The sequence below is a fragment of the Glycine soja genome, chromosome 5, assembly GCF_004193775.1.
Source record: "Glycine soja cultivar W05 chromosome 5, ASM419377v2, whole genome shotgun sequence".
Classification (NCBI taxonomy): Eukaryota; Viridiplantae; Streptophyta; class Magnoliopsida; order Fabales; family Fabaceae; genus Glycine; species Glycine soja.
Window position 1 is genome coordinate 6,777,410 of NC_041006.1, and position 17,834 is coordinate 6,795,243.

The 17,834-nt window shown below is 30.8% G+C and overlaps 2 protein-coding genes and 1 long non-coding RNA gene across 3 annotated transcripts; 1 reads left to right on the top strand and 2 right to left on the bottom strand.

Moving 5' to 3' along the window:
* The first annotated feature begins 447 nt into the window (after nucleotides 1-447).
* LOC114412233 (putative casein kinase II subunit beta-4) lies at nucleotides 448-3,311 on the top strand. The gene is made up of 5 exons (XM_028376050.1): nucleotides 448-772; nucleotides 924-1,145; nucleotides 1,430-1,539; nucleotides 1,630-1,795; nucleotides 2,740-3,311. Exons 1-5 carry the CDS (start codon nucleotides 616-618, stop codon nucleotides 2,868-2,870), a joined length of 786 nt encoding a protein of 261 aa, XP_028231851.1. The 5' UTR covers nucleotides 448-615; the 3' UTR covers nucleotides 2,871-3,311.
* A 3,941-nt stretch (nucleotides 3,312-7,252) lies between these two features.
* Nucleotides 7,253-8,501, bottom strand: LOC114412234 (60S ribosomal protein L37a). The gene is made up of 5 exons (XM_028376051.1): nucleotides 8,365-8,501; nucleotides 8,229-8,268; nucleotides 7,813-7,901; nucleotides 7,607-7,689; nucleotides 7,253-7,527 (listed from the first exon to the last, which is right to left on the bottom strand). The coding sequence occupies exons 1-5, from the start codon at nucleotides 8,365-8,367 to the stop codon at nucleotides 7,464-7,466; spliced, it is 279 nt and encodes a 92-aa protein (XP_028231852.1). The 5' UTR covers nucleotides 8,368-8,501; the 3' UTR covers nucleotides 7,253-7,463.
* Nucleotides 8,502-12,230: 3,729 nt separating this feature from the next.
* LOC114412236 lies at nucleotides 12,231-14,545 on the bottom strand. The gene is made up of 2 exons (XR_003666629.1): nucleotides 14,023-14,545; nucleotides 12,231-12,791 (listed from the first exon to the last, which is right to left on the bottom strand). It is a non-coding gene; the product is annotated as an uncharacterized LOC114412236 (long non-coding RNA).
* Nucleotides 14,546-17,834: the final 3,289 nt, after the last annotated feature.

Genomic DNA, 17,834 nt, shown 5'->3' on the forward strand with positions numbered 1-17,834 from the left:
ACACCGAGAAATTATTTTTGTAAAAAAAATATTATACATCAATTGTGTAAAAAAAATTATATTATATTTTAAAAATTATATTAATAATGATTTCGGATTAGTTAATGATAGAATATATTTTTTTTACATTAGATTATAATTTTACTTGACTTAAAAAATACCAATGATAATCTTTACTGCTGAACTCAAGGAGAACTTAACTTAAGTCCTGAATGCTCACAAGTTAGGGCTGGTTTGTTTAAATTTAAAATAATTTTTTTTAAAAAAATGTTTTTTAAATAAGTAGAAAATATTTTTAAAAAAATAAAAAAAATAGACTAAAAAATTATTCATTTTATTAAAATAAATGCTTTTTTCAAAAAATAAATTTAAACAGAGTCAACCTTAATTAATAATGGCATTTAGCTTGACTTGCATTAATGTCTGGATATCCATAATTTCAGACAAAAAAGGGGAAAAAGTAGTAGTAACAATTTAGGATTGTGGTGTGTTGTTGTTGTATTGTAGGTATTGGTGGGTGAAATCAAAAACCCTAGCCCTCACTCTCATCACTTTTTTTGAGCTATGTTTCAAGAGAGTTAGTTAGGGATAATAGGGCAGGGAAGAATAAGAGGGATGTACAAAGAACGAGAGCGAGTTGGTGTTTCTGTTTCCGCTTCCAAATCGGAGGATCGGAAGCGAATCAACGACGTTCTCGATAAGCACTTGGAACGATCCTCTCCTTCCACTTCTCGCCCCATCACCTCCGCCTCCAAGAATTCCAACCTCCAAGGTACTATCTTTTCAAACATAGATAGGTAAATGAATATGCTTTAGGACATTGCTTTTGTTAATTTAATGTATAATATGCTTCAAAAGTTGGTGAATGTGCAATTGGGGAAACTGGGCTAACGTGATAATGATATTAATAATTTGGTGTGCAGTGGAGGAATCTGAAACGGAGAGTGAAGAGTCTGATGTTAGTGGCTCTGATGGGGATGACACCTCTTGGATCTCGTGGTTCTGTAATCTCAGAGGGAATGAGTTCTTTTGTGAGGTGGATGATGATTACATACAGGATGACTTTAACCTATGTGGGTTGAGCAGTCAAGTGCCCTACTATGATTATGCCCTTGATTTGATTCTCGACGTCGAGTCGTCCCATGGTGAGTTTGTGTGTTTTGTACTTTGTTGTGCGAAAAAATTGTTAGCATTGAAGATGAATTTGAATTGCTGTGATATGATTATGTGATATCGAGGATTCAAAACACGGTCAGCAATTGTGGTTTTGGCCTCAATGTTACGGTTTTTTCGTTTCTGAGGTTTCTGTGACTGCAATTTCCGTCAATATCAAGGATTGCAACAAAAGCAGAGCTGGGGCTGCAATTTAAAACCTTGTTAAGTGTTCATTTTTTTTATAATGGCTGCTTGGTTTGGTTGGAGTTTGTAGGTGACATGTTCACGGAGGAACAGAATGAGTTGATTGAATCAGCGGCGGAAATGCTTTATGGTCTGATTCATGCCAGATATGTGTTGACCAGCAAAGGAATGGCTGCCATGGTAAGTTTTTTATTGGTTGATTGACACTCTTTTTGTTCTTTATCATCCTGGAGATTAGCACTGTTAGTGACGTCGTTGGAACTTTTGCAGCTTGACAAATACAAGAACTATGATTTTGGCAGATGCCCAAGAGTTTACTGCTCTGGACAGCCCTGCCTTCCAGTTGGTCAATCAGACATTCCTAGGTCAAGTACTGTGAAAATATACTGCCCTAGGTGTGAAGATCTTTACTATCCACGTTCCAAGTATCAAGGCAGTATCCTTATATCTATTACTTTACCCTTTTTTTGTGGGGGAATTTGAGCTGATGCTCTGTTTCTGAAATTTTATTATATTCTCGGGCCTCTCATTTCATCTTTGCTCGAGTTTCTTTCATGAGTCTGACCATAGCAGTTTGTGAGGATTATACTTTTTGGTTTTGGTTTATTTGGAAATTCACTTCTTACTTAATTAAACCAGTTTCTGTTTGCTTTCTTAAAAGAAAAAAAAAAAGAGAGAGAGAGAGAGAAAAGAATGGCATGTGGAGCATAAACTATTTTCTGAATATGATTAACCATATATAAGAATTTCTGGAAATTCTGCTTTTTTTTTATCTTTTTTCTGAAAGTATACTTGTATGTCTTGTTTATGTGGACTATACTATACTGGTCCCTAATGGAGAAGAGGAAGTAATATTCAGATAACGAGTAGTTTAAGTTTAACTGTTATGAGAAGTAGGGTTCATGATCTAGATATTTTAGTAAGAGATATCTGATATCGGGCAAGTGTTTGATGATATATGAAAATTATACCGTATTTTCTTCTTTGACAAAATTTATATCTGAATTGTACTTCTAGCTGTTGTATGCTTCAAAACATAAGAACTGTTTCTGAAAACTTTGGTTGGCATACTTATGTTTAGAAAATGCTGCAGGAAGTGTACAACTTTTTGGAATTGTAAAATCTTTGGAGCAGCAGTTTTCTTTAACCTTTCTTTCTCTCTCGAAGTTAAGGAAGTTTGATCATTCTGATATTTCAGTTTATTTTTAAATTGCCTGACATTACTTTGTTATTTGTTTGGCTTCTGCATTCTTCGTGTAGATCGTTGATCTTTTAAAATCTGATGAATATATGACTTTTGGTATGATTTATGTCACTCTGTTTGGGCTATATGTAATTGTGGTTTAAATTTTACTCCAAAATTTCCTTAAGTCTATCTAGACATTGATGGGGCTTACTTTGGAACTACATTTCCACACCTCTTCTTGATGACTTATGGACAACTGAAGCCACAGAAACCAGCACAAGGCTATGTTCCAAGAGTTTTTGGGTTCAAAGTTCACAAGCCATAAAGCTGAAGTTGAAGCTTTCATGAAAGTAAAAATCTGCCCGTGTCTCATTTAACTCTTCCTTATGGTTCTCTTTGCAACATCCGGCAAATCATATGCTTTCCAAACCAGTACAATCTAGGCATCTGTTTTAATTGTTATAGGAGCTTGTTGTAAAGAAATATGCAGACATGCGAAGCAAGTGCTTAGTTTCAGCTTCAGATTCAATGAGAAAGTGCTTAGGTACTTGATGATACTTTTTAATGACTGTTTACGAATTGTATTCTTGCGATTAACTTAATATTGTCTATGGTTATGTCTCGAACTACAAATACCCTGCTATTTTTATATTGTTTTATTCCATTTCTCCCAATTTCTGTAGCCTTTGAATTTGTGGATTTGCTCCCAATGGATTCATACATTACTAATTTCCAAGTTCACTTGCTTGGATGTTATACTCAGCTATCCAACATTATTGGTTATTTGGAATGTGAATGCACAATATGACCTCAAGTCTGTCTGTCTTTTCTCCTGAATATATGATTGCTGACTTGTGAAACCTCTCACTATGCACTTGTTTGTGTGCATACATAATTACTTCCTAGTTCCTAGACACTGAAGATTTCTTTCCACTGCTGAAAAAGTTAGCTATTATCTGTTCATCTGGCGTATGCATGATACAAAGACAGTTTTAGGGCTGGGAGCACGGGATAAGCTATTGTCTTTTATTCTTTAACTACCATTTTGCTGAATCTCTCAATTCAGCTCTGTGAACTTGTTACTCCCCAGACTGACATAACAAACATAAAATTTAAGTGATTATAAATCCTTGGCTTAAATATGTTTTGTCCTTTAAATTAGGTCATTTTGTTTTTGGTCTCTCAAATTTAAATGATTTTTAGTCTTCAATTTTGAAAAATGCTTTTAGTCCTTTATGCAGTAAAGAACTGTCACAGATTGTGTATCTAAACCACAACAAATCTGTAATGAGAAACTAAAAAGAATATTTTTCAAAATTGAAGAACTAAAAAGTAAAATTTAAATGTGAAGGACCAAAAACAAAAGTTACCTAAATTTGAGGGATTAAAATCATATCTAAGCTTAAACTTAAAACTTAATTCTATTAAATTCAAATTGATTAAAAATTAAAAACAAGAAAATTACCTATCACTCGGGTTAGTTAAGTTGTTGTAATTTGATAAAATTGCCTGCGATTTATGCTTATAATAATCTTCTGAGTGGGCTTTTACAGCACCTTCAGTATTAGTAAAATATTTAGAATACTTCTTTTTTCTATCACTTTCACATCAAAACAAGGAGAAAATTACCACCCCAAATGCGATTATACAATTCCTTTTCATTTCCCGCAACTGAGTTGTCTCCAAAGGCACTAAATACATCTCATTCTTACTATGATTCGGCTAGGTTAACTTGCTGCCAATTACCAACATTTTCAATTGGTTTTTTCTTCGAAGTGGTCACCTACGCGTGATGAGTTGATTTGCATCACTTTAATGTTGTATTTGGTTTAGAAGAGAAAAATAGAATAAGCAAAAATAGGAGATATAATTTGAAAAGGGCAGAATAAAGTATAAATAAAATGATGTTTTGTTGTTTGATTTAAGAGAAATGGGTGAAAAATAGAATAGAAATAAGATAATATTGTAAATTTGTTAGGTATAGATGAGATAGGGAGGAGATAATTAAATAGACACAAAATACTACTGTAGCCTTATGTGAGTAGGTATGATAACCAACAAAAAGAATTAACTATGTTTTTGGTAACTTTTTAGAATTTTTCACTTTTAGTACTTATGGTCTTAGTCTCTTAAGTTTTGGTCCATTATTGTTTTTAGTCCTTCCGTTAAGTTTCATTTTTAATTGATGAGGTGATAAGTGTGAGTGACTCGTGTTAATATTTTGTGACAATTCAATTTTTTTTTGTTTAAACCGCCACACAAAATGATTAGTGACTCATTTAAAATTTTCAAAAAGGTTGAGGGAAAGGGGACTTTCAATTTCTTAACGCAGAAACCGGTGCCTATTTCTAAAATAGATTTTATTGAATGAGAAGGGTAGAGAATCTCTAAATCTAACAGTTTCTTTGACATTCTCAACCTTCCTCTCAACACATTTTATTCACCACTCTTGTTACAGACCACCTTCCTTCTCCTTCTCAACCCCATATCCCGATGCCCCTAAACACCACCTTTTCCCTCCAAGTGGAGAATTTGATGCGTCGTCAACGTCGATGAGTAGGGTGATAGTTGGATCTTTCCTATAGGACTCTTAGTGCAAGAGAGAAATTAAGTATGAATAGGGTGATAGTTTGTAGGGGTTTGGTGGTTCATGATTATTTGGTACTTGCGTACGTTTTTAATTTTGTAATAACTTTTAGAGCGTGGAGGCATGCTTATTTCAAAGTCTGCTTAGGGTAATTTTTTGGGCATTTTTGTTAAGATACTTTGTGCTGTAAATGAATTGGAAATTGATTTCAGAAAGTGAGAGGTTGAATGATTTGTTGTTTACATTAAGCTCATCTTAAGAATTTTCTGACAATTCTTAACTGTCAGAAATTACAAAAGTCATGTCACCATTTAATAGCTATACTTGACGATAAACAATTTATGAAAGTTTTTTACCGTCAGGAAAAAAAAAACCTTCACAAAATATAATGGTCATGTCACCATTTAACAGCCATACTTAACAATAAAGATTAAAAGTATTAACGGATCAAAACTTTAGGGATTAAAATCCATAAAAAAATTGTTTAATGACTAAAAATAAAAACCTCAAGAAGTTCAAGAACAAAAAACATAGGTAACTACAACGAGAATAGTCTTCTTTCTCCTAAAAAAATTGATTTTTTTTTTTTGCCTAAAATTATCTTGTCAAAAATTTTAAACTCCCAATGAGTGTCACCCCCTACTCAAAAGACAGAAATGTGGCCTTTGTGCCCCATAAATCAAACTCGTGAGAAACATGTTCATTTTTCCTCACAAAAATACCAATGTACCCTTATGTGAGTAGGTATAATAACTAATGAAAATCATCTTTTTCCTAAAAATATGATTTTGAACCTAAAATTATCTTCTTACATAAAATTTTAAACTAACGATGAGAGTTCCCCCCTACTCAAAAGATAGAAATTTAACCTCTGGGCCCCCACGAACCAAACTCGTGAGCAACATTTTCGTCTTTCGTCAATTAATTTTGTCGTGCAAACCGAACACAACCTAAAAGAACACTTTCAGAGGGAAAAGGCCATGGGGAGATACCGTTTGTGATCCATGGATCTCCAATTAGGAAACCGTATCCAAGCTTCGCGACTAGTCTGCACTCTTTGGACTTTTAAAACTTAGCGAGTTGAAACATCTTAGTAGCTAAAGGAAGGGAAATCAACCCAGACCCCGTTAGTAGCGACGAGCGAGAGCGGATTTGCGTTTCGATGAGAAATACAAGACAAAAAAAGGAACCCATCATGACTTCAGATGTTGGATACATACCCCAAATATGCATTTAACCTTGAAATTTTTTATCACGGCCAGTCATTGAGCTCACAATAAGCATTGGGCTCTCCATCATGTGTGTTTGAATACTAGTCGGTTTCAATAAACACACGTCTGAGCGTCAATCTTACACTGACCTACATTTAAACACTGGAGAATGCAAGACCTCTTACACTTCCCTTGCTTTTACGTTTATACATTCGCAAGTGTAAAACTTCCATTGAACTAATCAAAAGGCAATCACCCTGTCAGCGTCTAGAGGCACATAGTATTATATGATCGTACAAAACCGAAAAAAATACCAAATCATTATTTTGATATGCCCAAGCAAAAGTTTATTTGGAAGATGAGATATTTCAACGTAGAGGTTTATTGTAAGGTAAAATCTATGATGCAAACGTTGAACAAAATCAGACGGCTAAATATGAACAAAAGGACAATTGTTATACACCTTTCTAGTTGCTACTCATAAATAGCAGATTGGCAGCAGCCGCACCCGAGATTACTTTAGTTCTTAATTTTATGAATTATTCTTCACAAAATATTCACTATAGTCTATAGCACACAATAACATTTTGCAAAATTAGAGGCTTTACAAAAACCAAAAAGACCCAAGACTAAACCAAAAACCATCTCCGTGATACAAACCTAAAATCTTCACACATCCAATTCAAAATGGTATTATAAATGCTACCTTCTATATCAAAAACTACATGATCGAAAGCTTCACATTCAATTTTTAATGCTTTTTAATGCAACCTCTAATTCGCTAGAATCGTGAACAAATACATACACCATCAAGAACACAAGTAAACCATCAGGCATAAAATAGCCCTAGAAGATTTAAGGAAAAGCTTTTGCGAGGTAAGCTAAGATCCATCTTAACAAGCATGAAGAGAAACAATGAACCACTAGAATTGAAAACAATAAAATAAAACTATGAAGCAAAATCACTCTGACAAAGAGTTCCAAACAACTAAAATTAAAAGAGTCATCTCAAAATTAAACTTTAAGGAGTTTACTTTGAATACAACCAATGCAGTTCAGTGAACACAAACTAGGCATATCACGCAAAGTCTAATAGTAATTGATAACATCAACAAAAAGCTCAACTCTCAGTTTGCTCCCTCAACCTCCTGATGGTGCTCCGTACCGTCACAGCACTTGCGGTACTGTCAAAACAATGAGAACAATGTCAGGTCTCTGGTTTGGAAAATAAAACATGCAAGTAGAAAGAACAAAGATCATTACTTCAAAGTATAAGCACCGCCTGCTTTCACTTTACCACAGTCCTTGCATCCCCATATTCCTACAGCTTTCCTCTTCACAGCATACTGCCACAAATAAAAAAAATGATCATCAGAATCCAAGCATTTTCAGAAGGTTAAACCAAACTAAACATACAAGAACACATGACCTGAAGTCATAAATACACAATAACACATGGTTTTAGCTACCTTCCCACAAAATTCACAGAAAAATTTGCTGTGCTGACTAACTTCCATCTTCTTAATCTGCTTTCGCAGACTGGCACCATAACGGGTACCTGATATAATAAAACAAGCAAAATAGTTTCTCAGGAGTTAACCAAATTAAACAAAATCATGCAACAGCATTTTCAATTACCTATACATAACATATACACGACTTGTGAAAAAGTGTTTTAGCAACCAAAACAAATTATCCGAATCTTACGAACAATACATTAATCAGTAATCATTCTTCTAAAACTCTTGAAGAATACATTAGTCAATAATCATTCTTCTCTAAACACGAAAACACGTACGACAGGCATAACAACTGACCTAACAACCAAACTGAAAAAAAAAAAAACAATATCGGATTTGGGAAAAATCGAGGTAACAGGACATACCGTATTTTCCAACAATGCCAGCCTTCTTTGTTCTCTTAGTCTGCAAAAACAAAACGCGGCAGTGTCAACATAAAACGACGTACAATAGAAACCCTAATTGTGATGGTGGAAGTGAAAGAGAAGAGAGAGAGAGTACCATGTTTTCTAGATCGAAGGCGCTGCAGAGATTGGGGCGGTGAACGAATGGAAAGTAGCACACACTGAAACCCTAATTCTGATTTCAGAAATTTATAGAGAACCACATTGGGTTTGGGTCGGGTACGGGTCCATTTTATTCCTTCGTATTGAAGCTCGATAAGAATTACCAGTAATATTCTTATTATTACTAATATTTTAATAATTTTATATATACTTATTGATATAATTTTATTAAGTGCAGTAAATATATTTGTTTAAAATTAAAAAATTTACTATTTTTTTATTTTTTATTGTATTAATGTTGAATAACATAATAGTTCAATCTTGTATTGTATACAGTAAAAAATAGGAAAACATATATGTTTGCTTCATATTATTTTTAAGAAATAACTATATTTTTAAAAAGTTGTAGGAAGTAAAAAAATATTATTTACTTAAATTTATATACACAAGAAATTAATTTTATTTTTTAAAATATTTTATAAAATATGGTATAAAAATATATGATTTTACTCTGTATTTTTAAATTTGCTAATTTGTGATTTTAATTAAGTTTTAATTATTTCTTGGTAACTTTTTAAAGTTAATTAATCTTATATGTAGAAAAAAAATTAAATAGGCCCTTTTATAATTATCAAGACGTTCAATTTTATTATTTTATATTAATATCATAAAAATTTAATGGTGACCTCAAAATAATTTATTTCTCATTTTAATATTACACGTACATAATTACATATATAATAATATATAATTTTTACTAATTTCTGAACGTATTTTTATTAATTAATAAGGTTTAACTGTAACAATGACATGCATGAGCCGAACTTCGATAATGTGACTACAAGAATTTTGACACTCGAAATAAATTTATATGTGGAGATTAAGTGTGCAAAATTTTAGAGTATTCTCAAATTTCCTTTATGGCTTATTTATATCTTTCTTAGTTAAGATATATTAGTGATTCTTATATAAGGATGCGTGAAAGATGCATCTCAATTGAATTTTATGATATTTATTGTTGTTGCTAACATTGTATGTGTCAAATCCTATTACAGATAAAAAAGTATTCGGTCAATATATTGATTTTGTTACTCTCGATGTGATTTAGAATCCACAGATATTAGAAAATTTATTTATTCACATGCTATGACAATTTTTTTTCTTTGGATTTTTAGTAGTTCATTTAACAAATATTTTAAATCATACTATAGGAAGATTAAAGATGTTGCCTTTTTGTCTTACATTTAATTTTTTTTAGCATAACACCATGCATGATAACGAGTGAATCATTTCTTATCAATATGTATGTGTACTATTTTATTTGATGTGGATTCTTTGTTCTCTAATTCGGTCTTTCTTTTTTGGACAGGAATTGAGTCTTTCTATAAAATATTAAAAAGGGATATTTTTTTTGTTCTTTTTCCTTTTTTTGTATTTAATAATTCACTTAAGTAAACACTTTAAATGATATTGTATTAATTAATCAAATTATGAATTATTTAAAGAAAAAACCTATATTTATATGTGTATTAATTTTGTTACTTCAACATATAATGTAATAATATGCAATATATAAATATTTGACAATAATGAGAACAACATCGTGAAAGATGGAAGCAAAACTATCAAAACAGAATGATGAAAATGACCATAATGCAAATAGAACAATTATTATCCAGGAGGTGAGCAAAATAAAGGAACCAAACAAGACAACAAGTTAAATTTTAATGTAATATTCTTAGTATTATTGACATGCGACATGCATCTATATTCATTTCTTACCTTTCATCTGAAAGCAGTTGTTGAAGGATGTTAAGACACATCTATTTCATGCTATTAGTAAGAAAGATGGATAAAGATATATATTTTATTGGGACAAAAAATCAAATAAAAAAATTAGAAACTTAAAGTAAAAATAAGATAATTAATAATCCAGAAATATAATCATCCTTCTTTCAACTTGTGTAACTTCATTTATTTCGACCCCTATTACTCTTGTTCTTAGTTCGTTTTTTTTTTCGTCTTTAAGAGTAACATAAATCTATAGTAGAAACACAAGGGCGGCTCTTTTAGAGTGGGCCAGGAACCCAGCCGAGAAACATAATTCCTTTCTTGTATTAATTAATTGCATGAAAGGATATCATACTTTGGTGCTTAATTGTGACCATGACTAGCAATACTTATCAATGCACACCAAATAACTATAAGATATGTTCAAATTAAAAATATCGTTTCATTAAGATTATCTATAGTTTTCTAACAATAAAGTTTTAATTTTTTATTACAAATTTAATTTGTTATCAACTATGAAGATTATAATAAAAAAATAATTTTAACTAAACTATACAAAATAATTTTATTTGAATAATAATTATTTAATTTTTAATATTTAAATTAATAATTTAATGTATATTTGTGTCAAATAGATTATTATTATATTATATAAAAGATAATATATTAATTAAAAAATATAATATATATGGTATAAATTAATACATTAATGCATAATATATATATATATATATATATATATATATATATATATATATATATTAATTTATTATAGAGGAAAAGATGAGCTCTTATCCTATCATGTCAAACAACAGTGATTATTCGTACAACTAGTATCCTCCACCTAGCATCCATCCGGCATAATTTTGAATTGATAACAATTAGTCCAATGGATCCCTCTTATCCTTCAAGGAAAACTTTCCAATAAACAAAAACAGAGGGGAAAAACATATATTCCTAAAATCTAATGTTATATACCTGAATCACCCCGAAGACCCAAGTTATGAAAACAATCACTACTTGTTTGATCTTCCAATCATGCAGGAAGCATGTGAACTTAGGTGAAACAGCATCTTTACATGTGCACACAAAAAATTTACCCTTCCTTATTCAATTCTTAGAATCTACCTAGAATACCAATTTCATGATAAAACCAACTTGCTGAATAGAGGAGAAAAATAAAGCAAGCAACATGCAGAAAACATCCAACATGGGAAATAACATGTTCACGATGGTATTCCTCATATTGATGTTGATTTCATGAGCCACCCCAACAGAAATTGATGCAAAGAACCCAGACCTTGTTGCAGCCACTAAGGAGATGCAAAGGGCAAATTACTCTACATTTGTAATGCTCATCAACATGTCTCCACTTGACACAATTAAGGGGAATGTGACATTCTTGATGCCCAATGATAGAATGTTGGATAACATGGTTTTACAGGAAGGGTCTGTTTCTAATTTTTTACTTAGGCATTCAATCCCATCACCATTGCTATTTGATGTCTTGGAACAATTCCCCACAGGGACAACTATTCCTACTGTGTCGTTGAAACACAACGACAGTTGAGCGACCGATGTTGAATTTTGACATTCTACATCGGTTGTCCTAACCCGTCTTAGAATGCCATATTTCTACATCAGTTGTCCTGAAAATCGATGTAGAAAGTCATCATTCTATATCGGTCGTTCTAATAACCAATGTAGAATGCTAGACATTCTACATCGATTGTGGCCTGAACCGATGTAGAATTATTAATTATTTTTAATTTTTTTACTTTTTAGAAGCAAGAATTATGATGACATAAAAATTGGTGGCATGGTCATTTCATTAAAAAATATTTCTACAGACTAACCAGTAATTATTAAACTAAATTGTTCATACGAAGAGAGAACAAAAAAATAAAATTAATCAAATTTGAACACGGATACTATATACGTTTAGCAGAAAAACTATCTAAAAGTACTGCTCATTAAATTGTAATGTAAAAACAAATTGAGACAAGTTGAGCATTTCAATCACTAACCCTGTCCAACTCCCTCTCAGTAATTTTGGCAACATAATGAACATGATGGACAACATAAAAGTTCAACAGCATATTACTTTCCAGGCTCACAAATTACAAAAGCAAATAAGATCAAACATCTTGCCACAAAATTTTAACAAGAATGAATGAATGATACCTTACATTGTGAAAGAATAATGGCATAATCAGATCAGAAAACCTTTTTTCCCCATCCACCACCAATAGAGAATAAAGGACCAAAAAAGGCTTAATCTTAAGACAAAGAGCAACCAAAGAAAATGCATGATAACCTTACAAGTTAAGTAATGAAATACAAGTATTATGGAAACCCTAAAACAAAATGCATCAAGACTCAAGCGAGTTTATAATCCCCTGCAGAAATTCGTGATCAACCATCTTAGGTGCATCATCAGCATCTCCACAACACAAGTGACAAGAGGCGAGATTCAAGGAATAATCCAATAAGGTTAACTTTCAACTACTTCAAATAAGCAAGCGAATTGCATACCAGCTACTATGTTTCTCCAAAAGGAGGCTAAGATTTTGCAATTTGCTGTACTGTATCCATTACAATTTGCTGCAACCTACTCATACAAGGTCCATTCTGCACAGCGAAACAAACGTTAGTCAAAAGTCAAATTGAATAAAATAGTTAATTTTCTAGCCTGCTCAGTTGAGTTTCCTCTACTTTGGTAACCATCTTCTTTCGCCCAATTCACTCGCAAATATTTCATTTATACGTTATTATAATAATATAATATTTTAAATATAAACTATATTAAAAAAAATATACAACTTGATAATTATTACATTTATGTATCTTAATTAAAATAATTAGTAAAAAAATAAATTTACATTAAATGTTTTTAAGTACTAATTGAGTAGCTGCAATATGACTGTTTACTAATTAGAGTTCCAAATGAGCTCCTGACTTAGAAGAATATTTTTATGAATTTCTCAATCAATGCCTCAATGACAAGATAAGAACAAACGTAGAATTCTTTTTTCGCCTTACACCAATTTAAATGTTTCTAGCTAAAACAAAGGTAGAAAAATTTGACAACTTAAAGGCACCAGTTCATTGGTATATTATTTTATAAAGAAATTTTTATAATGTTTTTTTAATTAAAAACATTCACAACACCGTAAAAGGAATAAGTATATATTCATTTCCCTTGTATAACTGCATTTGACCAATAAAATTGTTGATTTGGATAATCTAATTTCATAAATTAATTTTTATATGTTTATAATGACTCCAATCAATATGAGGAAACAACAGCCCATTTTCAAGGGACTATCAAATGACATAAACGATTCAATGAATATGATAAATCATATCGCATCTTGCAAACAAAATAAATTTAGTAATATTGTGTACATAAAAGGTAACAGAGCAGAATTGATAGTGGATGGTATAAATAGTACTATAATTTCGTAGCAGGCCCCAATTAATACCAATTTATTTCTCTTTGTTAATTGGACAAACAACCATTTGCCAGCAAATTTTTTTCAAATTTATCCGGGCTATTAATTTAAATTTTATCCCAAGTGATAAATTTGAAAAAAAAATTACCCCAAATGATCATTTCGCCATCAATAATAGCTACTTAGGTCTGAATAATCAAAATCGACACTAATTACGGATATAAACATTCATATTCCTTAGAAAAAACATTTAAATAATTTATCAAAAAAACATTATAAAAATAAAAAATATAATTTTTGGCGGAGTGACCTATCAATTATGTGTAAAAAAACAAAAATAAAACAATTATTTATTTAAAATAATAACAAAGCGTGGCAGAGAGAGTTATAGAAGGCGTTGGTTGAACCTCGCTTGCGGTCGCGGTTCTTGCCGGAGTCGATCGGAGCTGCGTCGTCGGCTGAGGCGTATCCAGCGGCGTCGCGAGGGAGCTTGTACTGCGAGAGGTTGTTCATACTTACTCTTCCTCATGGAGTCTACCACGACTCTGACGCCGAACAGCATGATCTCGCCGGAGACGACGGAGTTGGCGGTTCTTCAAATCGAAGTAGCGGCGAGTATAGGTAATAATAGTTGAATGGTGGATGAAAGAGAGATATTTAAGAAGAGTTAGGTAACTGGAGAGAGCGAGAATCCTGGGCTTGGCCATGCGACCGAGCTTAGAGGAAGATTTTCCTAAGATGCTGTGACTCTTCGCAGAGAGAGGGAAGAGAAAGAGGAAGAGAGAGGGAAGAGAAAGAGGAAGAGAGAGGGAAAGCAGAGGCAAGGAAGGGGAAGAGGTAGAGGGAAGAGAAAGAGGCAGAGAGGGAAAGCGGAAATGTGTCTGCCTGAGGCAAGAGAGAGAAAGTCACAATAAAAGCCAATTAAGGTACAACTGATGAGAGAAAAAAAGCAAAAAAAATTGTAACATTCATTTACGACGGTTTTTCAAATAACCGCTTTTAAACTCACTTTCATTTATAATAAATTTATTACAATCCTGCCCTTGGTATTTTTCTAAAACGGTTTTTAGTCTAACCGTCTTAATTAACGTATCTTAATAAATGCTTTTTTTTAGTAGTGTGCACTGCCAAATTGCATGCTAAGAGTCTCTAACAATGGTAGGAAGAATTATGTTCTAAACAATGTTAAAATTATAAGTCCAAACTTATGTGTAGCAGATCCTCAATTCGATGCCACGGCATAGATGGGATTTTGTCAGAAGCATGTACATCAATAGGTAACTATGGTGTTCCTCTACTTCCATGTGTTAATAGCACTGAACCTTCATGTAAGGCATCACCTCCTATTCCATCTTCTTTCCCTTCAGCTTCCCCTCCTAGTACTAGGGACAACCTTAATCCTCCAACATTGGCAGCTCCTCGCCCAACAACCCCAAATTTTGGGCCACACAAATCAGGGTCTCCTCGTTGGTTTACTTATAATGGATCATTGAATTTTGTAGCCTGCTTGATGTTGTATCTGGTAAGGATCTACTTTTAATCCAATATAGATTGATGGACTAAAGTTGTGATAATTGAATTTAGAGTGGAAAGGATTCATTATTTTGTGGTCAAGGTCATTAGATTGTTTATTTATTTTATCATACGTTGAAAAGAATGAAACAGACCTTTTGTTATAACTGGTGTAATGTGATGAATTTTTTTATTCTTCTTTTTCCTTCCCGTTTAAAAATGTTATTGTAACGATGTTGGTGTTCAGTAGGTAGCAATTTGACATGTTCTAGTCTTGGGTAACGAGCGAAGAACACCACCCAATTTATACGTTATGTAATTTCAGCTATGTTTTTGTTAATTGATTTTGATAGCCATATAAAAGAAAAAAGAAGATGCAATAAAGCAATAAGGAATAATTTATGTACGATTGTTTAATAATAATAACAACGGGAACATTAAAACTACTTATACAATCCTCGTTCAGCCAATTAATACTTTTATGTTCTTATTCTTCAATACAAAAATATTTCTTACTTCTTAGGAAATACAAATCCACTACTATTTAAAAGTCAATTTTATGTTTTTTTAAGACTTATAATTTATAAATTATTTATGTATTTTTAAACTTTTATGTTATGTTAATATGTCTTTATTTTTTTTAAATATAAGCTTTAAATGTTTTTTATTTATTTTAGGATTTTATTTTTTTTCCTCAAATCTTTATACTTAATTATATTTCTAAATTAATTGTTTTTAAAAAATTTATTAATATGATCTAAAATTTAAAATACGTATATTTCATTTAAATTAATTAGGTATATTTTTTTAATAATTATAAATGTTTTAACTTAATGTATAATTTTAAAATTCTATTTAAATTAAAAACATATATTTGACTAATGTGTGAATCAGTTGCTACTTTGTTTACAATATATGGTTTACAAGCATTTTAAGTTACTTTCTAACTTGTTGAAAATCTTTTTTTTTATATTATTAGTGTTTTTTGGTAAAAAAATATATTTTAATAGCTTGTATCATTTATTGAGACACTACTTTAAGTAGAATTTGAGCTTCTAATTTCTAATTCTTATATTTTTTTTACTTTTAAAATATTTATTAAATTTATTATTTACCATTTTACATGAGGTAATGTTTTATAATTTATTTTCTCAAACATATTTAATATACTCATTTTTCAATGTACTACCTAATTTTTTATTTATTTATTTTACTGCTTAATATTTTCAAACTTTTACTTTTGATATTTACAGTTAGTCTATATTTATTAAGTTTTGTGTTAGCTTATTATATTATCACATTACATCAATTATAACAAAATTAAAATTTGCTCATAATCACATAGCCAATGTTAATTTATCATCTTAACACTTAGCTGATCCGGCAAGTATCAAAAGCAAACTTTTGGAAATATCAAGTAATTAAATCAAAAAATATTTTTTAGGTGATAAACTGAAAACTAGATATATGACATATGTATGAAAAATATATTTAAACATTTTTTCTATTTTCATTCATCTAGACGTTTTGACGTTGTGACCCACTTCAGCTGATCGTCTTCCTTCTTGCTCGACATTTTTGCTATTGCTCCAGTTAATTTTAGTTTTTGGGTAATGTTAAATTCTCCTATTATATCCTTCTATAAATCTTTTTACTATTATGGTAAGTATTGAACGAGAAATAAAAATATTTATTATCTTGAAAGCATAAAACACATTAAAAACTTACCATAAAATATTGTAGGAGTAATTATGGGAGGATATAATAAGATAACTTAGCATTATTTTTTATTCTTCCATATTTGTATTTCTTGGTCTCTGTCGTACATTCCCAATATAATGTTAAAAATAATTTAAAGTAAAAAATGTAATCAAAGTAATTGATCTTTAAATATTGTAAGAGTTAAAAATTAATTAAAAACTATAATTATAATTACTCAAAAATATATTTTTATCCATAAAATTTATATTAAACAAGTTTATTTTTGTCATAAATTTATTATCTACTTCAAAAAATAATTTTATTAAATACTTATAATTTAATAAATTAGCTTAACAACTTTCAATTAGCAACTAGATTTTTAACTTCCAATAAATTCATCTGTTGTTTTTTTTTTCTCTTTCAAATATATCCTTTGCGAAGTTCTTTGCCATTTAAAATGAGGCCTCATAGCCATAAATATCTACTTATTTAATCTTCTATACCTAAAAGTTATTTGATTTTCTACATGTATCCTTCTTTCAAAAAAAAAAAAATTGATGCATGGTGAAGCACTAAATATGAGCATTTCACCCAATAAAGTTTTGAACCTTGGGTCACCAAAAACTTTCTTTTTCTTTCTCCAAAAAAAATATGCTAACATTTTTCTAGTGTGACAAGAAGCATGCGAGATCATCGCCTGTGATCAGGGGGAAAGTTGTAAGTTCTCAAATCAATTATTTAAAATTGTTAAGCAATTGTTGTGTGTTTTAACTTTTAAAAGATTTACTGTAACAAAAATATCTTTTAAAAGATTTAGTAACTAAGTTCATCTGTTAAAAATTTATTTAACATTAAATTAGTCAGAAATTAATGTAATAATAAAAACTTTACAGAGTGACACTTGAGATATTTAAGAGATATAATAATATAATTACAATTACTTTTTTATAAAAATATACGTATGAAATTAGAATATTAAACTGAACGATTTTAAAAAATAATCATT